Source organism: Astatotilapia calliptera, chromosome 10 (assembly GCF_964374335.1).
Source record: "Astatotilapia calliptera chromosome 10, fAstCal68.1, whole genome shotgun sequence".
Classification (NCBI taxonomy): Eukaryota; Metazoa; Chordata; class Actinopteri; order Cichliformes; family Cichlidae; genus Astatotilapia; species Astatotilapia calliptera.
Window position 1 is genome coordinate 6,577,164 of NC_137431.1, and position 25,566 is coordinate 6,602,729.

The window sequence follows — 25,566 nt, forward strand, 5'->3', positions numbered from 1 at the left end:
TAATGTCAAAGAGCAATGTTGACAGTTTAAAGGTTACAGAGCACACAACACAAAATATGTCAGGAAGCACTGAAACACTTAATGACGACTTTATTTTCAAATGTAATGCTCAGGTTATAGTGCCAGGCGTAATTTCAATAAAGATCAATGGCTGACTTGTTTTTGATTGCTATGTGCAAGACAGTACATACACATACACGCATTAGCTAAAGCCTCCAACACGTGACTATTCAAATCACAGTATGACCATTTTAAAACACAAATGTAGGCAGTTTCCAGTCATTGGCCCAAACTGAAACAATTATGTAAAAAGGACCATCAAAATTACTAAAAGCAGGTGGCTTTAATTTCTGATAAATAAAGGGGGCAACACATGCAGCATCTTGTCCTGAACCTGAATAAGATGTAGCCTCTCAGGTAAAATTGAGATTGTAAATACAAGATTTCTAGCTGTTTCTTTTGGTGTGGATGAGAAGGTCCCTCTGCAGGTTGACTTCCAGATTCCCTACAGATTTGCTGCCAGGTGGGTCAGTAACTAGGGTCAATTTGTTGAAGACTCCTCGGCCAAAATAGTCAGCTACCACAGAGAATCCATCGTTAGAGCTGCGTAACTGTAAACCAGAGCAAAGACAAAAGAAAACTTGTATTTTCCAATATTCCTGTAGTTTTCAAATAAGCTTTTTAAATAACAAAAGCAGGTTATTAGACAATATTAAAGCAGACCACGCACATATTCAACATGAACACGTTCTTTGTCTTTTGGTGTACGACTTATTGTTACCTGTCTGTTGAAGTGATCGTGCAAATCGCGTTTTTGGTCCTGGGCACGCAGCATGTCCATGACTTTTCGGTTTTCTGGAGTGCAAGTTGGGCACTCCGCCTCGCTCTCAGCATAGCTTTCAAAGCAGTGTTGGTGGAAGGAGTGGCAGCACAGGAAGTGAACAGATGGCAGGTCCAGTGGGCTGTTGCACATGTTACACTTTGTCTTCTGGAATATCTTGGCACTGTGTGGAAATATTAAGTTTAAGATTTATGGTCATACTTGGCAGTTTCTATAACTCTACAGCACTCTACTGACATGAGCAGTAAGAGATAAGTTGGGTGCATAAGTAAATAGATGGTGACAATATTCTTTGTTATTTTGCTGATGTACACTACAATAAGATTCATACATCTTACAATAGAAAGAAACATGATCGAGATGTGACTGGAGTCCAGACTTTTGAGTTTAATTTAAGGGGTTCACCAAAAATACCGCATTAACAGTTTCAGTTACTTTCATAATCTCAATGGGAAAATTAGTTCTCAGATACAAAATTGTGCTTGTATCGTGACATCAGAAGTTCATTACAAGTACTCAATCTGCGCATAGTAACTATTTAAAGGAATTTTTAAGTTGTCCACAGAGGTGTTGATATACTGTGCTGTGAAAAAGTAGGTGCCTGGGTACTGATTTCTTATCTTTTGAATATTTGTCAGATTTACATGTTTCAAACTAATTTTATTAAAGACAACCCAAACAAATACAACATGCAATTTTAAATTATTATTTCATTTATCAGGGTAAAAAAGCTATCCAAACCTATCTGGCCATATAGAAAAGTAACTGCCCCCTAAAAATAATAAGTGGCTGTGCTACCCTTGACAGTTGGAGCTGGAACAAGCAACAGTAATAACAGGCAAATTGCTATGGAGGAATTTTGCCCCACTCTTCTTTCGAGAACCATTTTTGTTCAGCCACATTGGAGGGCTTTCACACATAATCTGTCCAAACTTTGACTAGGCTACTACAATAACCACCTTTTATTCCTCAGGAATTATGAGGTGGACTTGTTGTTGTGTTATCTTTGTTGCATAACCTAACTCCACCTGAGCTTCAGGCCACAAACTGATGGCCAAATACTCCTTCAGAATTTTAGAATAGAGAGCAAAATTCAAGGTTCTATTAACTACAACAAGTCATCCTGAAGCAACAAAGCAGCTGCATACCACCACCATGTTTGTTTGTAGGTATGATGTTCTTTTTGTGAAATGCTGTGTTAGTTTCATACCAGATGTAATAGGGCAGAAACTTTCCAAATAGTTCAACTTTTCTCTTGTCGGTCAACAGAGTATTTTCTGCAAAATCTTTGAGATCATTGTGTAAGATGAGTCTTTGTTCCAAGGAGGGGGTTTCTGCCATTTTTGCCATGTCTGTTTTCCAATCCCAAAAGCCTTACAAATGGCTTTGTAACCCCTTCCAGACTGATGTCAAAACTTATTTCTTCTGTGAACTTTTACTTTGTCATTTAAGTGATTTTCTTTTAATTTAATAGGTGTTTCACTAATCAGACCAGGGTGTGTCTAGTGAAACTGAACTCATCTTTCCAAAAATGTGGTTACAGACAATTAATGATTTCACATTTGGTAGTGATTTAATTAATTAAATCATCATTTCAAAACTGTATTTTGTATTTACTCAGGTTATCTTTGTACTCACTCAGAAACATGTAAGTGTGACAAATACGCAAAAACAAAGTAAAATCAAAAAGGGGGTAAACACTTTTTACACAAGCTACAGAGAAGGAGCAGAGTAGGAGAAAGACAAAGAGTGTGACACAAAAATCAATAAATCCTTAAGGGGAGAGTTTTGCATCACCAAAACACCTAGAAAATAGGATGTGACCAAGTTCAGAAAACAAGTTTTACTGTCAAAGTCAACAATAAAAGACTTCTTCAACAATATTCAAACAATTTACCTCAATATGAAAACCTCTGTTTACACTTATAAACAACAAATTTATATATGAAACTAAAATGAACTAGCAGACACATAAGAGATGGAAAGCCAGTAACACTTCATCATACACCACCATCAGCTGTGGTGAACACAGTGAAAGCAACTCAAGCACATTTCAAGGTAAATAAATGGAATGATCCAAATATTCCTCTTGTTTTTGAAATGAAGTCAAAACAGCAGAAAGAACCACAAACAAGCAGCAAGTCAGCAGGAAGTCCAAAGAATTTGGCAATTTACAAGGATTTCAGATTTCACTCACTTGAAAGCATACAAGTACTGAAAATAAAGCAGGTGTAACGGTGGGATTTGGCATGTTATTGCAGCTGCTCTCAGCTGCCATACCTTTTTGTGCCAGGTCAAAATATGGTCAATAAACTTACAGCCGGAATGAAATTATATGCCTATTCAAGGATTTAGCCACTAGGATGTGAAGGAAATGGGTTTGAGAGCCTCCAGGTGTATTAAACTGTCCTCAATCAGGGCAAGGCTGTGAGACGCAGAGTTTTGAAAGAAGAGGCCACTCAAGCATCTCTGGGGTTCTGCTTCCCTCCTCTTGTTTATTTGGAAATTATTATTATTTTATGTCTCATCAATTAAACACTGAGCTGTTCGCGGGGTGAGGAACCACAACTCAAGATTGACTGGACCAAGTGAGCTGGCCTAAATCTTAAAAATGGAAGCCTGGTTCGTGACTTTACAACGAGGGTCGCTGTCCAGGTAAGCCCACACTTCTTTCCATGTCTTGTCGACAATATCTTGTACCTGGTACGTGCAGTGTCACTGGTACGTGCAGTGAATGTTAGTTAGAAAGCACTTAGAAAATGTGCTTGTGAATGCACAAGTTGTGTAAAGCGCTTTGAGTGCTCAGTAGAAAAGCGCTATATAAGAACCAGTCCATTTACCATTTACCATTCACTCTGCGGATTGTCGCTAGAGTGATGCGAAATTAATCTTTATGCACATAGACACAGATTGGCTTGGCAACCATGACACTGCAGTTCAGGTTGTTCTCTCTCAGTATTCTCCCTCAGATGCTTAGGACCTTATAGCAGCAGACACGACTCTCCTCACCATTACACGAACATCAGGTCAGTTTGTCAGAGCTACAGTTGGATTTTTACACAATTTAGTAAAGTTCACAGTGGAAGCAGTCAGAATGGAACAAATATCTGAGAAATGTATCTACTGCAAGTTGTTTGGAAATGTCCCAGAAAATGACCTGAATGTGAGATCTGCAAAATTCCTATCTGATGAAGTTTTTGATATTTACGGACACTTTTCTTCCCAGTATCAGCTGAACACATCATGAACAAAGAGCAGTCTGAGACTGTGTAGTAGGGCTGCCACGATTAGTCGACTAGTCACGATTACGTCGACTATCAAAATCGTCGACGACTGATTTAATAGTCAACACGTCGGATTAGGTAGGATTTAAGAGTGTAATAACGGACTGAAACAGAAGATTGCAGCACTGCATGTACAAGGATGCCAGCTGCCGTTGTACCCCGAAGAAGAAGCTGTGTCCCAGAATTCATAGCGCAGCCCAGCTCAGTTTCAAACAATGGCGGCAGCTAGTTAGTTTTAATATTACTCTTATTATTTTTTCTGGGTCACAAAATAAACATTTAACATATTTTCAGGCGAGAATGTAACTGTGTAAACCTCAAATATCTGCTCAGTTTATCAAGACACCACATATTTTCAAAAGCGCTCCGACGTTTTCGGAGACGTCTGTTACCCACTAGCTCAATAGCTAGCCAGGGGCAAGGCTCACTAGAGCCCATGAGAACAGCGGACTCCCGGCAAATCGTTTTCAAACCCACCACCGTCTTTCGCTACTCAGGTTAAACATATATAAGTCACTTTGATAACTTAAAAATGTTATTGTTTGGCTTTTTTTTAGTATTTTATTTGTTCCTGAGCAAAATCGGTTTGGCTGAGATGAAAGTTATAGTTTTTACACAGCTGAATAAACGTCAAGCAAACAACTGATTATCAGAAGTGTGAGATGCTGGAGAATATACTCCGGTGTCCTGTTATATTTTAGATAGCAAGGAGTTTATTAAACTTCACCGAAACAATCTGCAAATTTCATTAAAATTTAATAAACTATCATCTTGTCTTTATTTTTAGTTAGCACATACCTTAAACACTTAAAGCTGTAAGCTAATGATAGTTATATAAGAGCAGACGCATGCTGGTGCAATAAGCTGTACGTTTTACGTCCAATGGATGCATGATCTGATTAGTCGACTAATCGCAAAAATAATCGGCGACTAGTCGACTATCAAAATAATCGTTTGTGGCAGCCCCACTGTGTAGCTCCCCCTAAGCTGAAATAGAGTCGGACAAATACACAGCAAGCAAATCACATAAACCCTCTTAGCAGGGTTAAAAATAATTGTTACTTTCCAAATACTCATAGGCATGGACTTGATGTATTAGCTATGAAAGAGTTACGTTTACAGAAAATCCCATCCTTTATGTGACCAACCTTGTTTTGAGCTCCTGGATTTCTGAGCGAAGGTGAGCCGTTTCATCGCGATACTGTCGGATTTTCCGTTCATCATCCTCAATCTGTTGGTTCTCTCTAAGCAATTTGTTGATGAGGTAGTCTTTGATGACGGAGAGAGTGGCTGTCGAGTTGTGGGCTAATGTTTGCACCACTACAGCAACAAAAGAAAAAAAAAATATGACACCTTTAAAATTACATTCAACTGACATGATCTTTACCTGAACCTATACTGTAACGTGTGGATCACACTCTAAACAACCAATGCATGAAGATAAAAATGTACTTACCAAGTAATGGAGGCATCAGGTTGTTTTGATCAATGTGATGTAGGACCTCACTGATATAAGTTTTGCAGTCTTCTTCCTTTCTGGCAAAGTATCCCAGCGCCTGCTCCCAAAGGCAACACTCTTGGTCCCCATAACTTTTGCAGGCCTCCACTACTTTTCCATACTCCTCATTCTGCATGTGGTAGTGCATAATCTGCTGGTACCTGCATACAAATGTCTCCAGTTAGTGATAAATAGTAAGATGTTCTAGCTTTACGCAGGGCTTTTTTTCCCCGTTTTAAATAGAGCAACAAACTATTTTTCTAGGCTACACGAACAGCTTACAAATGAGTGAGACACCATTTCTGCTTTAAAGTGTGAGTTTATATAAGCAACACAGCACTTTCAGAAAGACATGTATTGTAATGAAAAGTACTCTCCGCTGCTGAGTAATCCATTATTGTAAATTTTAATGTTATTAGGAAATGATCAGACAAACAAGGGTTTTTGGGGAATACTGTTAAATATTCAGATCTAGAGTCTGATTAAAGTGCTGTGTGTTTGTTTTTTGTTTTTATTTTTAACATTATGAGAGAACCCAATTCAGTTTAATAAAAGATTAAAAGCTACATTAAGGCTGTGATTTTTAGTATCTGCATGGATGTTAAAATCACCCACAATAATTATTTGATCTGAGCCGAGCACTAAATCAGATAAGTCTGAGAAATTAGATAGAAACTGAGTAAAGGCTAAGTAGATGACAGATAGCAAATAAAACTGTTTTTTGGGGGGGTTGACAAGATTAAGCATCAGGCTTTCAAATTAATTAAAACTGTCTGGGTCTTTGGTTTATTAATAAGCTGGAGGGGAGGATTGTTCCCAGTCCCCTGATAGTTAGAATGGCTTGGGGGTGTTGATTCATTTAAGCCAACTCCTGCTGTAACCAGGTTTCTGTAAGGTAGAATAAATCGATTTGTTGATCAATTATTAAGTCATGTACTAACAGAGAAGAGAGAGACCTAATATTTAATAATCCATATTTTACTGTTTTACTCTTTGGTGCAGTTATGGATGCTATATTGTTTCACAGTGGTTGTTGGTGTCTGTAGCTTCATATGTGTCAAAACAGAATCATCAATAACCATAATTTGGGCAAAAACAATTGATTGCGAAATCAACAGGGCTTCTGTTTAGAGCCATCCTCCTCACCATCACCAGGAAGTCATTTTTAAGGAAGGGAAATGGAAAGGCTGAAGTATGCCAAACTGCACAAGAGCTGGACTCAAAACCAGTGCCAGCGAGTCTTATATATTTCTAGGACATTTTTTATGATGAATTCCTTTGTGGTTTTCTTTTTTTGGTTCAAATCATCATCGGTATGTACAGACAATTTTTCAAGAGGCCTCGAGAACTATTCCTGAAGGCTACTTAAAGAAGTGACAAGTCTGCCTAAGACAGCTCAGGCTGTGTTGTAAAGAACAAAAGTACTCTTGCCAAATATTGACTTAAGGTTAATCACTGCAAATACAGTGGTCCCATGCTATAACGCTGTTCAACTTTCGCTGATTTTTTTGTGTGTGCAATTTTTTTTTTTCTTTTCAGTGCATCGTGTTCTGCATCTTGCTCGGCTGTAGACCATTGTCAATCGATCTCCTCCATGCTGTATCTCCTGCACAGTACAGAATGTGTTCGGCTTGTCAAACTTACAGAAATCTTTGATCGCTGGCAGTGTGACTATGAAGTGCTGTACTGTATGTTTGTAAGTTTTCTCCCCAACAAACACAACAATGTCGACGAAACGTTTTGCACCGTGAAAGGCACCTGCAGGTGCCTTTGTTTTCATTCTATAATACTGGACTTCTTTTTCTACGAAGGTTTGAACTTTGAGAGTGTTTAAACAAGAGAGAAAAGCGTGAAAATGTTCATGCTTGTCGGAGAAAAGTGTATAAAGTGTGTAGTGAGGGTTCTACAGCCTTAAAAGACCTGTAATAATTGTAAAAAATAAAGTTGACTACTTTGCGGATTTCACCGATCGCAGGTTATTTTAGGGAACATAAGTCCCGCATTAAATGAGGGACTTCAATTTTTTCTAGAAAAATAAAAAGGAATGAGAGATGACTCATTCCTCTCATGACAGATCACAATGTCATCTGGAAACACAGTGCAAGTCAGTACAACAAACAATCCTTACCACATTGTGTAGGACATCCTAGCTATGATTTGATGCATGCTGGGGCACTTTTTAAAACTTTTAAAACTTTATCTAGAAGGACATTACACAAAGGAAAAAGTCAAGTTAAATCAGCTAATTGCTCTAACTGTCTGGTATGCAGCCATGCTGGTACAGCTGTAACTCACAAGTCAGACCATTTATCAATTTGATGGAATGAGTTTCAGTTTCTTACAGATAATTATCCAAACCATCACCCCAAAGAGAAGATCCAAGTATGGGGTTGGACTTAAAAGCTTGAAAGGAATTATCATGTTTTCACAAGAGACTGGAACAAGTAAATTACATCAGTTTTATAAAAAAAGCAGTAATTTTACACAGGCAGGATCACCAACAAACAAACCATTATTTGTCACATACACAATCATACACAGTACAACATGTAGTGAAGTGTTTGTGTCCGAGCTGTGGACAGGCTGCAGACGTAGCCACGCCATTCCAGGGCTTGGTATTAGCATAGGTAGGTAACAGGAGTGACCTATAAGCATCTTTTGCTGACGTACACATAAGCTGAGGATGTTTAATAAAGCATCCTTTATTGATAAAACATCCTTCAGTGATGTGTAACAATGATCCAATGTTTTGTTACACCTCATTAGACGAGATATATTGATGAAAGCTGAGTGTCTTTTTAAGTGATTCATGACTAAAATTCCCCTCAGTTAGGTGGCTCTGGTGAAAAGATTGCATCATGCACTATACCTACACTATATCTGAATCCAGACCCAGATTTAGAAATGATAATTATTACATATTACTACTGTGTTAGATTCAATAATATGTTAGGGTTATGTTTAAAACATAAATTAACTCATAATGAGTGCATTCGCATCATTAATATTCAACCACAAACAGTGACACAATGACTTTATTTACTGAACTAAACTGGCTTCTGCTGATACTGACACATCTTACAGCTTTCATTCGGTTTTACCTATCACACTAAAACAGTGAATAATGAGATGTTGTGAGGTGGTGCTTGATAAGTATTCAGACTGTTTGCTCACTTACAGTTTGCCTTTCTCATACAGGTAGAGGATGCCTTCTTTGAAGTTGTGCATCTGGCACAGGACAAGGGCCTTGTCAAACACAGTGTTGTCACTCCTCAGTAGCAACACAGCTTCCCCCTGCAGGACCTTCTTTCTCTGCCAAAAAGAAAAACAGAATGAGAAGCAGAATATTACATATTCAATAAATATTGAGCTTTATTAGAATAACGTCAAATGCACACAGCAGTTGCCTCGAAGCACTGAAATGTAATATGTTTGTTTTTGTTAAACACTACTATAATGAACTTTAAATCAAACATTCAGATCTGCAGATTATCTGCTTTAATTCAAGTGGTTTAACAAAAGTTTTGCGTGAAATGTTTATGAGTTAAAAGTGTTTTAGTCACTTACTCATTTTCTGAACAAAATAACATTATTTTTAATGTAATATGTATAAAATTGATTCAAGTGTTTTGCAGTTAACCGTTCAGTTGCTGCCTTTAGTTTTTTCCTCAGTAACTAAAAAAAAATGCTTTGTTGGATTGAGATCAGGTGACCAAACACTTGGGTAGCTTTTGTATAACGCTTTAGGTCATTATCCTTTTGCATCATGAAGTGCTAACCCATCCGTTTCGCAGCATTTGACTGAATCTATGCAGAGAACATAGCCTTGAACACTTCATTTGAATTCAATTCAAGAGTTATTAAATTTAAGAGTTATTAAATTTAATAGTGATGTATAAACTAGAGAAGTGTGTAACTAGTTGACTAGATGACTGATTGTCGTTGTTGTTACGAGATTTACTAATAATTTAATCTAATTGTTAATAATTTTTATTGATGCACAATTCTGGTAAAATGATGTATCCTAACTGTTATGCTGCCATGTACGACCAGATGAAGATGGAGCATCGTTTTTGAGAAGCACCATGAATCTGTTAGTCTAGGCCTGATCTTTTTGTTAACACCATTAGAATGAGATTGTGCATACAAGCAGTGGAAATGAGAGTACAGTGGTCCCTCATTTATTGCGGGATTTACGTTCTAAAAAAACCTGCGATAAGTGAAATCCGCAGAGTAGCCAAGTGTATTTTTTATAATTATAGATTTATTAATTCTGTAAAACCCCTCACTACACACTTTGTACACTTTTCTCAAACAGGGAAGAAAATTTTCGCTTTTCTATCTTGTTTAAACACTCCCAAAGTTCAACCATTTGTAGAAAAATAAGTCCAGTATTATAGAATGAAACCAAAGGCACACCCACAGGAGTCGCCCAACGCTCTTCTAACAATTGTTAGAAGAGTGTCGGCTATGTCCGGGAACTTGGCCGATCAGTTGGATCAGGATCTGGCAAAGTGCAGGTGGTTTAGCATCTAGTGGGACGAGTCTGTGGACAGCAGCAGTAGAGCACGGCTGATGGTCTTTATCGGGTGGTATTTGATGGTTTCTCCACAAAAGAAGAACTTCTGACATTACTGCCGTTAAAGACAACTACGAGGGGAGTTGCCATCTATAACGCGGTGACGGAGTTTTTTGCGAAGAAAAAGGTACCGCTGGAAAAGCTGGTATCAATGACTACCGACGGAGCTCCTGCTATGATCGGCCGACATGCAGGATTCATCACTCACTGTAAAGGTGACACAGAGTTCCCAAACTTCATGCATTACCACTGCATCATTCACCAGCAGGCGTTATGCACAAAGGTGATCGGCTTCGAGCACGTCATGACTCCCGTTGTGAAGATCATAAACAGCATCCGCTCCAGAGCTAAACAGCACAGAACATTCAAGGTGCTATTGGAGGAGCTGTCAGCTGAATATGGTGACTTGCTACTACAAACGGAAATCCGATGGCTCAGCAGAGGATGGATTTTGCTTCATTTTTTGTCACTTTTGGGTGAAATCAAAGAGTTCATGCAATCCAAAGGGGAAGACACATCTCTGCTGGAGGACACTGAGTGGACACTTGACCTTGCGTTTTTAACGGACATTACTGGGAAACTGAACCATTTGAACTGTGAGCTGCAAGGTAAAGGTAAGACTGTTGCTGACATGATAAGTGCTTTAAATGGATTTAAAGCCCCGATGAGCATCTTCTCTGTGAATTTACAGAGAAAAAAGATGCTGCACTTTCCCTTTGTGCAGATGGTGCTGAAAGACAATGCTTCTGCATCTGAGACTTTTGACAAAGTTGCAGAAAAGTACACAAGTCATAAACCGACTTGGTCAAGAGTTTGAGAATAGGTTTTGTGACCTTGATCAGCTTGAGCCATGCGTGTCATTCATTTCCAATCCTTTCATGAATGTGGACACAACATGCATTGCTGAGAAACTAAGTTCAGTGTTCAGCTTGGATGCTGGACAGGTGGAAATCGAAATTGTAACATTGCAAAATGACCTCCACCTCAAAGCCTATGAGGGTACACCAAACTTTTGGTGCCTTGTTGACACAGAAAAGTACAGTGGTGTATGCACAGCAGCTACAAAAGTTGCCAGCCTGTTTGGTTCAACCTATCTTTGTGAATCAGCCTTTTCTGACATGAACTTCATCAAGTTCATGTCAGAACTTTATTTTTTGCCTCATTTTATTCTATTTACTCATCTTTTCTCCTTGTTACTATGTGGAGTGGTATATTCTGATTGTAAATTTGTTGTTTGGTTTGCGTTAGGACCGGAGATAAATGTTACTTTGTTCCTTGATTTTTGGTGCCCACTTGCAATATAAATTGGATTGTAGATAGGGGGCATGGTTTAATAAGAATATTTTCTTCTTCCTGCTCCTTTTCACACATGGTTGCAGTGCTTTACCGATAGAAAGTGTGGTTGGTTTGTCTGAAAGAACTAACTGTGGAAACTGTTGTACCAAGTGTGAAATAAATAAATGAAATGAAAGAACAAACACAGAACACGCCTATCTGATGCACATCTGCAAGAGTCACTCAGAGTTGCAGTGTCAAGTTATACCCCAGATTACAACACACTGGTGAACAGCATGCAATGCCAGGTTTCCCACTAACAGACAAAGAAAGCCATACTAGATGTTCTCAGTGGCAACATTACAGTGTCATGTCAAAGTTGAATTTAATTATTGAAAAACAAATGTGTTTGTTAAGTGTAACATATGATAATTTGTTTTAAAATGCTGCAAATTTGGTGAAAAGTTCTGTAAAATGTGAAAGTTGATTTTTGTATGTTACATACATACAGAAATAATGTATGTAACAGTAGGGCTGCTCGATTATGGCAAAAATGATAATCACGATTATTTTCACTGAAATTGAGATCACGATTATTTGACGATAATTACTTAACCCTTTAAGACCTACTATAGAACCAAGTCCACCAGAGCTTATATTATTTTTTTACATGCTGTAGTGCCATTTGTGGGAGCATTTCAAGTTGCTATACATCAATACAACTGTTATAGCCCATATTTTAATAATATGTATGCATTAAGTCCATAGTAATTACATAAATTGCAAAAAAGTGCAATAAACTACAAAAAAAAATTGAAAATCGCTTTTGTTTTGTTTACATATATTTCTACTTGGAGAAATTTAAGAGGTTTATCCCTCAAAACTTTAAATACAATAAAGTTGCAAAAAATAGTTTCCCACCACAGGAAATTTATTTTGAGTGTCTTCATAGTTTTATTTTGGAGATACAGCAATTTTTATATACTGCAGGAAAAACAAAAAACAATCCTATGATGCAAATTTGCAAAGAAAACAGCATGTGCATCATTTCACTGTGGGAAGTGTTACGAACAGCTGATAGGAACGGCAAAGCGTGTTTCTGGAATATTATGTTTTTGTTCCTGCAAGCGCTTTTTATGCAATTTTTGCAAAGCTATATGTGGAACGAAACCGTGACCGAGGACAAGCTGATGGCATAAGATGTGAGTACAACTCCTCCGGTTTCATATGCAAAACAAATTATTGCGCTAGCTTACACGGTTCAGGTTCTACAGGGATTTAACAATAGTTACGCAAAACGGAGCTTACTGCTCTGACCGGCTTTAAAGGGTTAACAATGACTTTAAAAAAATAATATAAAATAGTGTGCAACACCACTGAAGTTTTTTTTTTTTTTTAACTCTCTTTTCAACCAACGGCAGTCACTCTCCAAATAACTTCTGCTTAGCTTTCCGAGCTTCCCTCGGGTCCTCTTAATCAGCGGTCTCCAACCTTTTTTGCGCCACGGACCGGTTTATGCCCGACAATATTTTCACGGACCGGCCTTTAAGGTGTCGCGGCTAAATGAGGGAGGGGCTAATAATCGGCTCAGTCATTTTTAATGATCGTTGAAAGCCCAGATCGTAATCGTGATTAAAATTCGATTAATTGAGCAGCCCTATGTAACAGTGCATAATTTGTTAAAATGTGTTAGTGGTAAGTAAAAATGTTGTAGAAGTGATCACTTCAAAATGTAAATACTTGCAGAGATTTATAGAAATAAAGTGTTGCATATTGATATTTATCCGTTTCCTACCTTGTTTCCTACTTGCATTCTTTATAATTATGGTGAAAAATAATTAACATAATCAGTGTCTTTACATAGATGAATATAATTAATTATTAATGATAACATATAATTAAAGATAAATTGAGGAAATTTGTTATTTCAGAAGTGTGTGTCAAACTGGTAGCCCTTCACATTAATCAGTACCCAAGAAGTAGCTCTCACTTTCAAAAAAGTTGGTGACCCCTGGTCTACAGCCAATCAGGACACAGAACACAATGTGCTGTTTAAAATAAAATTAAAAAAGCATGCAAAATTGCACACAAAAAAAAAAAAAAAAATCAGCGAAAAAGCGAGGCTGCAAAAGGTGAATAGCAAGGGACCACTGTATAACTACTATATCCTACCAGGAGGAGACCCCCGGAGGACACCCAGGACAGCCTGTAGAGATTACAACGCTTGACTGGTATGGGAACACTTCATGTTTCCCTGGATAAGATGGAAGAGGTGGCTGGTGAGAGGGAGGTTGGTGGGTTGATGGCCAGACAACTAATTGTTTTGTCATTGATAGGGATGGGTACCGGTATCCGGTGCCATTATAGCACCGGTTCTGACATAAACGGTAGTAACCAGACCGAAAAGCAGCGCACATTTTGGTGCTTTATTTCAGTGCTTTTTTTTTCCCCTGACATGTCATACACTTTGGATTCTAGCCAATCATTTTACCTTTCCGAGGATAGTAGGCGGGCCCAGATACGTACGTTCTTTTAGAGCAGAGCTACAGATTAAAAATGCCCAAGGCGAAGCGGTCAAAAGTCTGGCTGTACTTCACAGCAAAAGATGCAAACTCAGCAGCCTGCAACAAGTGCTTTAAGCTGATACTGTGCAGAGGTAACTCCTCGAATCTGATGAAACACCTGGCGATGCATAGCATTTTGTTAAAAGCCGAGAAATGCACCGGATTTGATAGCTTGCTGCGAGACCTCACACCGAGCACATCTACTGTGGGTGGGTTGCCCGTTATCAGACCCGGAGTTAGCAAAATCCCCCAAAAACCCGAAGAGTAGAGTCCTGGCCCCTAGCCCTGCCAGTGTAGCAGAAATGATGACGGATGATGATGGCAGCAGCAGCCGTTCTTCTCTGCGTGAGTAGCTTAATGTTGTTTGTGTGTGATTTACGTTGAGTAGGCTAATCACGTTATTACATTAATGCATGTAAGGTGAACTAGCAAACACCGTCGTAGTTACATGCGGCTGTCTTCTTGTTTGATGGCAGATACTCCCTTCACCAATGCATCAATTGTTAGATAGAAAGCACTTCAGAATAGAAAAATGTGCTGGTGTGAATAAGATTGTATAAAGCACTTTGAGTCCTCAGGCAGAGTAGAAAAGCACTATACAAGAACTGTGAGCATAACCAGTCCTTTGCGTCTTGCTACAAACCCTCTATATTTCCATTCATGAGAATCGGTTTCCGTTTCTTTTGGTACATTTTTAAGAATGGATCACATTTTCAATCATTTCGCCAATCCACAAGTTTTTATAATATTCCATATAGGTTTGTTTTGTCTAAATATTTATTGAAATGCTTTTATCCATATAAAAAAAAGTTTATTATAAGGATTCTTTCCTTGTTTAAAATAAATAAACAAGTAAATGAAAAACAATTTCCTGAAATGACAATTACACTCGATTTTTAAAATCTTCATGGCAGCTTGTATAACTGTCTAAATGTTATGCACTGACCTCAGGATCTTGTTCATGTGCCCAGTCTTGCAACCGTAGTTCCAGTAGTGTGTCATACACACCCTGGGGAGAACGGGGGTCCACCTCAATCATGTGCTCCAGGAAGGCTTTGAGCTCCCGAGGGTTATTGGCAAAAATCGGGATGAATTCCTCAGAGTTTGCCTAAAATACAAACAGTAGTGGAGGAGAATATTTCTGATAAACACTTCAAATTTATGATCAAAATTAATGATTATCTAGGAGAATAACAGTATTGCTCAGAGACCTTATTGACCACACTCCTGTCCAGGCTGTCTTTTTCAGCAGCGTCTCCACTGGGTTGGTAATTAGTGCATAAGCCCTTCAGGAGGAGCGTGGTACCTTCAGGGACATGGTGCATCAGTGTCTTGCCATAACGCTTCATGTTGCTTTCAGCTTGTTCAAAAGGCAGACGCCCAATGTAGCGCAGCCCTTCTTGATAATTCTGTGGGAAAATAATAACAACAAGCTTTTTATTATTTGTCACATACGGTATCATAGAGTACAATGTGTAGTGAAATGTTCTTGTGTTCGTACTGCGGACAGGCTGCAGACGTAGCCGCACCATTCCAGGGCTTTTTTTAGGTTAGCAAGAGGGGTCTAGCCTTACTGAATACTGGGTGGGAATCGAACTTGCAACTCCCGCTCCAAAAACGTGTAGTCTTACCACTAAACTATCAAGCTGCCACTCTCTGCCAAATATCCACTCTCCATTAGAAAGAGAGTTAATATGTTAAATACTATTTTATTTTTGATGTGGTATAAATTCCAAAATTCTAGCTGACTTTCTTCTTGAGTAATTGCATTCACAAGATTTTCAGAAAACTTGACATCTGACCTTACAGACACTAAAGTTACTAAAATTCCAACTTGTTTGAGCTTTTAATAGTAGACGCACCTATGAAATGAATTTGATAATACTACGTTGCCTCCTTCGGGTGTCCACACTGCCTGCCCAAGGTTGGGTGAGGACACTACCCCTCATTAATTGCCCTTATCTTAATTCCCCCTTTCAGATAAATAAAGTCTCTCTGATTCTGATTCACCTTTTACAGTGGAGGGGTAAAAAGGACAGGACTGTGCACAAGTTCACAAATAACTTTTACAATGTTAAAAGGTCTTAATTAGCTTTAAAAATTATTTTGACTAATCACCACCTTATATCAATAATAATCAGCCATGAGCTGCTCTAAGCAGTTGTCTAGCACTGCTTAGAGAATATAATACTATGGCTATGAACATAACAAACCAATTTGTGGGACCCACTCATAACAAAAATTTAGCGTCAGTAGATCCATTTTGCAAAGAAGTCCTGTAGTGGAATGGAAGAATTCTGAATGCAAATATCACAGTGATCGTAACCCAAATCCAAGATATGCCTTACCTGAAGACCATCTCAATTCTAAGAGCACAAAAACAGTGAATGCAAGTCCAGACAGTCTAGGAACGTCATAGAAACAGAAAACTTTGAACGAAAAACAGACCAAAATCTTTCAGACAAGAACTGAAAGACTCTTAGTTGCTAATAAAAAAATGTTTACAAGTTGCAATGTTTGCCAAAGGAAACGTTAGTAATGCATTGGATGGCTTTTTAAGGTTAAGAAAAAAAAAAAGAAGAGGACAATTCCTAGTAGCCCAGAGAAGTGATGAACATCTATCTCTAAAGAAAGGTTTGAACATTTGTACCTTCAAGTCCTCCAGCTGGATCTTTAGGTACCACTCGTGGTGCATATGTTTCTCAGCCAAGAAGACAGCGTGGCTGTGGTAGCCAGCCTGCCGGAGAACCTTGATGGCGATTTCAACATCAAAGTGTACTTCATTTTCACTGCTCTGTTTAAATACAGTGTGGGAAGACAACACATTTATGATATACCAACCATTATTGACTCTTGCCAATCTGGGTTTTAATGACAGTCCGAATTAAATAGCAGTCTTAATCATCAAAAGCCCAACACATCAGTGCTCACGTTCACCAGTCAGTCACCTTAATGAACTCTTCCAGCTTGGAACTGTCCTTGAGCTTGGTATAACAGTTGAGCAGCAGTGTAGTGTGATCTGCATTGGCCAGTGACTGCCTGTGCAGGGCTTGCAGATAGGCTGTCAGATTGTGGATCCTCTGTGCATCTAGAAATTTCCTGATGACATATGATGGCTCCAGCTTCCCAATGGTGCTGTGTGAGAAAACAATGTATTTTTAAGAGGGATTTTATTAATGGCTCATTTGATCTGTAATGTATATATCACTAAATATGTTCAGTGATTAAAACACTTGAAAATTAAGAAATAATAATAATATCATCATTCAATAATGAAATTTCTCAATTTCAGCACTTGCTATCTTTGCACTCTTTTCAATAAATTGAGCCTTTGAATAATGGCAAAACTCATTCTCATCCAGCAAGTTCCAGTCCTGGCAAATGCAATTACCGAATATACTGCTGAATGGCACCGTCGTGGTCCCCCTTAAGGTACAGGTGATCACCATATTGTCTGAAGATATCTGATACTCCATCACTGTCCAGGTGCTGACTCTTAGCCAGGTTTATGGCCATCACAAACAGATTCTTCTTAAACAGCATCTTTAAAGACAAACATTCAGGTAAAAGTTATTCTACCTGAATAACTAGATTTATAGATGATTCAATTCACTGTTCATCACTGCTTTTAAACAACTCCTCAATCAGCAGTTACAGAGACTGAACTGACCTCCAGTTTGGTCTGTGTGTCTTTCTCCTGGAGAACAAACATTTTTCCATCTCTAGTCAGAATGTAGAAGGAACCCCACTCTGCTACCACATCAATGACATCATCAAAAGAGGCACTGTAGGCAATGAATTTGTTGTCCAGGTCATAGATAGTTAGCAGCTGTTTGTCTGATGGCGAGCTCTCTCCACTACTGAAGCATGTCCTGAATTAAAAATGAATAGAATCATTGTCTCATAGGACATGTATTTTTGTAAGTCACCTGATGAATATGGATTATTGAATTAAGATTTGTGATTTAAAGATGGCTTTGAATAACGGAATATTAAAATTCAATATTCTCTTCTTTCAGATGAAATACTCCGTGAATATTACTGTCACCTCATTCTTTCAGTCCTGTTCTTACTTGTTGGGTGACTTTACATCCCTTATGAGTAAAAACAGATATCCACGGTGCCAGTGGGCCAATAGCTTGTGTCCATCAAAAGCAAAACAGGGCCCTCGTTCATCAGGCTGATACAGGTACACACATTCTTCACCAGCTACAATGAACTGAGAATCCTGGGATGGATCTGCTAGGGATGAGCAGCGCAGTGCACAGCCGTGTGTATCCAGCTCCACTTTTGGATACTCCTTGATGGACAGGGTGTAACACTAAACAAATAAAGATGACAAAGAGTACTTCAAAAGACTGAAAGACTGTATGCTCACCTTCAAACTATGAGAACATTCTCTTTAAAACCTACAGGATAAACAAGGTAATCCAATATAAAACCGAAATGAGCACACCTTTGTTTAATATCACTTAAATGTCCAATACTTCAAATAATCTCAACTCTTATGAACAATAAAAACATTTAGACAACATCAACACCACGTTTACTGCATGTGTTCTTTTTGGCTCCACATGATGATTGTCAGCCTTTGTAATGACAGAACATTAAGATCACTGACCAATTAAATCCCCAGTGGGAACAAAGCCGCATCAGTAAACCATTGAAAAGACAATACAGACTCTGCACAATCTAGCACTCAATAATAGATGGGTATGTGTCTTGATACACGCTCAATAATCCGAGAAATTAATTAATGGCCAACAAACAACAATCTCTGAATCACTGAGGGGGACTAGGTACATCTTTCACCATCTTACAATACCGTGATCCCCCAACTATATGCAAATAGTATTCATGACTTAAGGTCATGACAACTGATATATTAATGATCATGAAACTGATATTGTGGCTGAAAGCTATGCAGTAGTGCTGATTTTGATTGTTCTTTTAATAACTCTGAAGACATCACTTGGGTGAAATTTTTCTTCTACCTCCTCTTTTCTCCATTATATATCCAGGTGAATTGAATCAACTTCTTAAGATGGCTAAGTGCTATAGATATTGCATAGTATCACAAAAACATATTTAATCTTTGGCACAAAAGTGAAAGATTAACCTTTAGTCATTTCTGCAGGACATTTAAAAACAACAGCTGGTGACCAAATTGCTGTACCAACCTTTTTTGCGCCACGGACCGGTTTATGTCCGACAATATTTTCACGGACTGGCCTTTAAGGTCTCGTGGATAAATGCAACAAAATAAAACCAGTACACCCCCCCCCCCAAAAAAAAAAAAAAAAAGATTTATTCATAACACACAGGAAAATCCCAGGGACACCGAGTTAACGATAAAAACTATTAAAAAAAAACCCAAAAAACAATAAAATCCCTGAAAACCATAAATTTCACACCCGAGCCTCAACTCTCACAAATGACTGGCCTGGGGGTCAGGGACCGCTGCTGTACATGTAATATATTCTAACAGCATAAATCACAGAACAAAATAACAGTATAAGATAAAATGAGAAAGCACGAGTAAAAAAACAACACAAAAAAAAGTCGTCTGAACTCATTCTGATTTGAAAGCAGAGAATAAAAATTAGTTTTCAAATGGGTTTTGAAAGCAGCTGATGTGGGAGAGTTCCTGATCTGAAGGGGTAGTTCGTCCACAGTTTCAGAACACAAATTGCAAAGGCCCAATCCTTTAATCTGGACCTCTGGATGGCGAGGAGAATTTGCTCAGCAGACTGTGTGGTTTTTTTTGTTTGTTTTTTACTGTGGGTCCTGTACTTTTTTGATATTAGTAAATGTAAACCTTCACTTTTAAATCTTACATAAAAGCAGGGCTCTAGAGTGCGACCAATGTGGTTTCAAATGCGACCAAATTTTTTCAATGGTACGACTGAAAAAAGCATCCTAGGTCACACCGGTGCGACCAACAGCTGTTCAAGTCTCCGTGTGGTCAACAACATACACACATTATGCCCCTATCGTGGTCTAAACCAATCAGAGATAGTCAAGGGTGGGACCTCTCTGATTGGCCGTGGTCCAGATATTTCTGTAGTCCTTCATGTGTACGTTTGAAAGTGCAGGTGTATAGAGGGAGGTGAGTAGCTTGAATAAAGCGATATCGATTCATTAAATCCTGAATCAACTTTTAAATATAAATGTATTTTGCCAGAAATGCCAGAATCTGAGGTTAAAGATCACAAAACTATTTCAACAACCACCAAACAGCAAATGAGAACAGGTAAACGGATTCCACACAAAGACGTAAACACAGAGCACGGACCCGGCGCATCAGCTTTCTCTTACTCGGCTTTCTCACCCGACGGCCCATACAGGGACACGCCATTGGGGCTGAAAGCCAAGAGCTCACTGATTCTGATGCGTCGGTGGGTTCGCCCTTTGTGTTTATGTCTTTTTTGCGCTAGATTCTGAGCTGCAGGTTTTGTCTCTCTCCAACCAAAATTCACTGAACAAGCAGCAAAAGAAGATCCAAACTACGCTTCACATTTGAAAAATGTCTTCATTAATTCGCTCTAACTTCTGCTATTTTGCTTCCACCACGAAGCAAAACGGCATTATTCATACCGTTGTTTACAGCGCTGTTGGCCGCTATATATATATATATATTTTTTTTTTTGTTTGTTTGTTTGTTTGTTTTGTTTGTTTTTAATAACTCAAATGAGCCTCGGACAAGAGAGCCTAATTTCTGCTGTTCAATACTAAAGAAACTACACTTTTAAAATTATGCAAAATTGCAGAATATTTTTAAGGTTATATAATATAAAAAGCCAGGCCAGGAAACTCTGCTTCATGTTTTTCTGTTTTATCCTCAATTATTTTGACACAAAAGCATCTGCTGTGATGCTCACACCTCTGATGAAGTCTCACAGTGTCAGTACTGATAGATGATCAGAATTATAATATTTCTGTATGTCTGAGGCAAAATTGAATCGAATCAGCAAACAGCTCATCAGAGGAGGCAGAGATGATGATTAAGTTTAACATTGTCTACAATACTAGTACTAATACTTTTTTGGCACTTTAAGCACAAGCACTTTTTCAGTAACTTATCTTTCTTGTAGAACTGTGCTCCAAATAAAGAACGTTGTGCTGACAAGATTGTTAGTTAATCATTTACAAATGAATATTGTCTATATGGACAGCAATTTTCCCCACAAAAAAGTGAACATGTAAAACTGCAGTGTTAAGCGGTGCAGTTGAAAAATTTGGGTGCGACTTAACTTTTGTTAAGTAACCGTGGCTAAAAGTTAGTCTAGATCCCTGAATAGCAAATGCCAAAGTGTTCAACTTTGAAGGAATGTAGCGACTGTTAGGTCACTTCCATTAATTGACATTTCAAAGATATTGCACAGGATGGTCCTCATTTCTGTATAGCACATGGTGACTTACGTAGACTTTCTCCAGGGTGGCAACAAACAGATGGGTAACTTTTGCTACTTGGCGGAAGGCGAGGCCAGTGACAGGGCTAGCTCCCTCATGCAGAGTCAGAGTTTTACTGTGACGATCTCTGGTGATGTCACCTTTGGTCAAAACCACACTGCCATCCGTGAAGCCTGCCAGGAAACACAGAATCTGCTATAACCTTTCAGAATGACGACTGGGTCAGTAGACCAAAAGAACCTTTCTTCGAGTCTTACCAATTGCCATAAAGTTCAGGTTTTCGTGCACACTGAGGCAAGAAACTTCAGTTGGTTTGTTGCCTGGAATTGCAGGAAATATCCTAGTGCAGAGAGGATTTCCACTGTCCCTCTTGTCCAGGTTCCAGACCTTTACCTAAGAAATAAGAATTATTCAGTTTAGCAGTGGTTTCTGTATGTGTGTTTTGAAAATGAGACTTCTCTGGGAAACATCAGACTTACTACAGGGTTTATTCCATGTTCATCCTGACCCACTGACACAAGGATGCTGTGTTGCTTAAGCTGGTAGAGATGTGTAACTCGCAACTTGTAGGCCTGAAAAGACATCAGCTGCAAGGAGCGCATCAAAAGCCAGATCTTACCTTCCATATGTAACACTACAAAGGTTAAGGATAAATATATTTACAAAACAATTTCTAAAATACAAAAAAGCTGTTTATAAAATTGCTGCAAAATTAATTAAAAAAAATACCCCATCCTTTTCTCTTTTCAATATACTTACATAAATGTATATGCTTACATACTATATGCACAGTATATTTTATTTTAATATTATTCATCAAGACCTGGTTCCAAGTAATTTCACAAGTTATATTATATTGTGAAAGTGTCATACTCCTTTCCTTTGTAGTTTCATACTTGTGACTGATGAGGAAATACCTGAATTTATTAATAAATCTAGGCCTTCTGCCTGTCATCTTAACCCACTTCAACTCAAGTGGAAGTCCTGTTTATCCCCTCTCCTGACGTTATTCACTCATGTCTAATTTAACTGTTCCGCTCTTAAAACAATTGTGATAATTCCAACACTTGAGGAACCTGGTGCAGACCCTTTCACCTTAACTACCTTTTCTTTCAAAAGAAAAACTTACTATCACCTTACTAGACAATGTTTAACCTGTTTAAACAATTGCAGTCTCGTTTTCAGCCACAGAAACTTAAGATCATTTATGATTTTAACTATACTTGTGCTGCTCCAGTTGTCAGTGGTTTTTTTCCACGTGGGTCTTTCTTAGATCACCATTTTATTATTTATGTTTTGGTCAGATTTTTACTCAATTTCATTTCTATGCCAATGACATAGAAATGACATAGTTTCATGGCCATTCAATTGAGTTCCGCTGTCTCAACTTTTTCTCTCACTAAAACAGATGTTCTTCTAGTAGAAACCAAAAATCTCTATGTGTACTGAAATTAGGGCTGTTCGATATAACGATATATATCGGATGACAATATAAAAACGTCTATCGTTTCATTTTACGCTATGGTTTGTTTCCAGGCGTGGCAAAATAAACTGTTTACGGCTATATTTTGTCATCGTTTTGATGGTCACTGTAGTGGCTATATTAATTTCTTAAAGTTCACTCTTTCTCTTATATTTAATATAACCACACTATGGACGGAAAAGCGCCTGTTTTTATGCATTGTTAGCAACAATGACGGTATAACCATCGCGTGTCCGCTTGTTTATTTTCCACATAAACCTTTCACAATAAAGCTCAAGATCCTGTTGAGACTTTTCAAAATAAACTGAATCACTTGAAAGACTATGCAGAGTATTTACGGATGAGAAGCAAAAAAAAGAGCCGTCAGGTGCTAAAAAATAAACCTTATACTCAAACGTTAGAATAGGCTTTTCCCAGCAGCAGGCTGTGTAATAAATACTTACACAAAAAATGGCGGCCGTTACAACTTATGTCTAAAAATGTATAGTTTCATACAAAGGTTAAAAAACTCGCCTCCAGGTAAACAACGCCCAGCTGGAAACACTTCACGCAAGTCGAGCTGCCCGAGATTCACAGAATTACAGAAAATGTTACATTTTTGTGGTTTATATCGTTATCAGGATGATAGATGTCTTATATCGGGATATGAGATTTTGGTCATATCGCACTGCCCTAGCTGAAATTCTCTAATCTTTCCTCCCTCCCAGGTTAAAATTATATCAGACCGTCTGGAGATTTACATTTATGTAGTTGGCTAAGCCCATCCCTTACAGCTCTTGTTTATGCTCTGGTTACAGTAAATCCATCCTCTCTGGCTGACCACAGACACCTCTATTGCCTTAAACCTTCCAAAATGTTGGTGATCATGTCATTACCAGAAACACTTTCAGAGACCATGTGTACTCCTGTCATTCAACTGGCATCATGTAAAATAGTGAATCAATTTTAAGATTCTGCTTCTTAATTGAACTTTTTCCACAGTCTTGCAGTTTCATGATTTTCTGAACATCTCAGTTGAGTGGCCCCTAATCTTTGGAGCTGTCTCCCGCACCACATTCCCAACATTTATTTAACATCTATTCATCTTAAAAGATAGTCTTAAAACACATTTTCATTCCAAGGTGTGTCTTAAAAGGTGCATATTAAAAAATATATTATTTATGTAGATACAATGGATATAGGCGGATACTAGGCCAGTATTAATCATTTTCTAAAGCCCTGTGGGTCTCCATCGGAAACCCGTGCAAGGCGGTTATAATAAGCTCGATTAGCATCTAACGTGCTGGTGTGCATGTCAACCCTTTCTGTTGTACACTATTTTTTACGAACTTTACGCGGCTTTTCCCTTACTTTTTCTTGCTGGAATAAACACGATGACTAACTACAAGTTCCCAGTAAAGCTAAAGATTAAGTGGGAAATACGTAAAATGTAGCTTTAGACGGAAAGAAGTCCACGAGGGTTCGTGCAGTCTCAGACAAGCAGTCGAGCCTCAACTCCAACGATAACGTATACATTTGCATGTAGATTGATATGGCGCAGAAAACGAAGCCAGCCTAGCTCTGTCGCCGCCTACAACCTACTGCTTCAATAACCTGCAAAGACAATAGTTACTTATCTCGAAGATATGCTCTACATTACCTGAATTAAAATTTTACTGTCACGAATTCTGGGTTATTTAGCGTCAGTTATCAGCAAGCTAGCATCACATCAGCTAATGTAGCTAACTGTTGCCTTTTAAGGATATCTCCGAGAACGATATGACCCCGACCGGAGTCAGAAGCCGAGATCCCTTTTGGGAGAAGAAAGTTTTTCCCATTGTCATCTGGGTCCTTCACCGTATCCTTATCAAAGAAGACAAATTTCCTCCACTGTAAGAACGCTGCCATTTTGTTAGTATTTGCAGACTGGGGTGTTGTCATGTGACACGTGAGTCACATGACCAAATCGCTGGTTCTCCATTTCCTGGCTATAGCAGGCATGAGGCAGACCTCTGGGCCCTATTTCAGGAAGCCGGTTTAGAAAACTCAGAGTGAAAAACGATACTCAGGGTTGAGTAACCCCGAACTGTCCAACTCGGAATATTCGGTTTCAGAAAGGCTGATAACAAGTAGTTCAGTCAACGCGGAGTTGCTTTAACCCCAAGTTAAGCGCGCGCACGAGGATACATAAAGCCCTGATTAGTGGAGCACAGATTAAGCGAGTCACCATGGAGACGGAGGGAAAGAAGGCGCGGTCAATGTATTTTACAGCGCTTGAGGCCGAAATTCTGATGGCAGCATATGCCGATAACATGCAAATTCCGCGGAAAAAAAGTAACACAGACTCAGCTGCAAAAGAAAGGGAGCATGCATGGCAAAACATAGCCGACAGAGTCAATGCGTGAGTGTTAATTTAAACATTGATCTAGGGATTTCCACCCATTTAACACGTTATTTTATTATATTTTATTTTTTATTTCATACATTTTATTTTGTGACGTGATGTGAGCGCAGGTGCAACCCAACAGGCCCCAAACGTTCCTGGCAGCAAGTAAAAATGAAATATAAAAATATAGTCCAAACAGGTGGTGTAATTGTATTATGAGCCATAGTGCTTGGTCTGTTTGTCCGATGTAAATCGATTGCAGTT

General features: G+C 38.5%; 1 protein-coding gene across 1 annotated transcript; it reads right to left on the reverse strand.

Annotated features, from left to right (window-relative positions):
* Positions 1-73: 73 nt before the first annotated feature.
* Positions 74-24,903, reverse strand: vps11 (VPS11 core subunit of CORVET and HOPS complexes). The gene is made up of 16 exons (XM_080307428.1): positions 24,679-24,903; positions 21,934-22,078; positions 21,712-21,847; positions 21,464-21,627; positions 18,115-18,362; positions 17,712-17,913; positions 17,433-17,584; positions 16,990-17,176; positions 16,692-16,835; positions 15,253-15,450; positions 14,988-15,149; positions 8,802-8,935; positions 5,582-5,784; positions 5,274-5,445; positions 782-1,004; positions 74-611 (listed from the first exon to the last, which is right to left on the reverse strand). The coding sequence occupies exons 1-16, from the start codon at positions 24,855-24,857 to the stop codon at positions 447-449; spliced, it is 2,814 nt and encodes a 937-aa protein (XP_080163554.1). The 5' UTR covers positions 24,858-24,903; the 3' UTR covers positions 74-446.
* Between the last annotated feature and the right edge of the window lie 663 nt (positions 24,904-25,566).

What these genes read in the sequence shown, in the direction of transcription:
- vps11 (XM_080307428.1), bottom strand. Translation starts at nt 24,857, where the DNA reads ATGACAACACCCCAGTCTGCAAATACTAACAAAATGGCAGCGTTCTTA. An exon ending in GATGTAAAGTCACCCAACAA is followed by an intron (nt 17,914 to 18,114) that starts GTAAGAACAGGA and finishes TTTTTAATTCAG; the next exon opens with GACATGCTTCAGTAGTGGAG. An exon ending in AGCTGGAAGAGTTCATTAAG is followed by an intron (nt 16,836 to 16,989) that starts GTGACTGACTGG and finishes GTATTTAAACAG; the next exon opens with AGCAGTGAAAATGAAGTACA.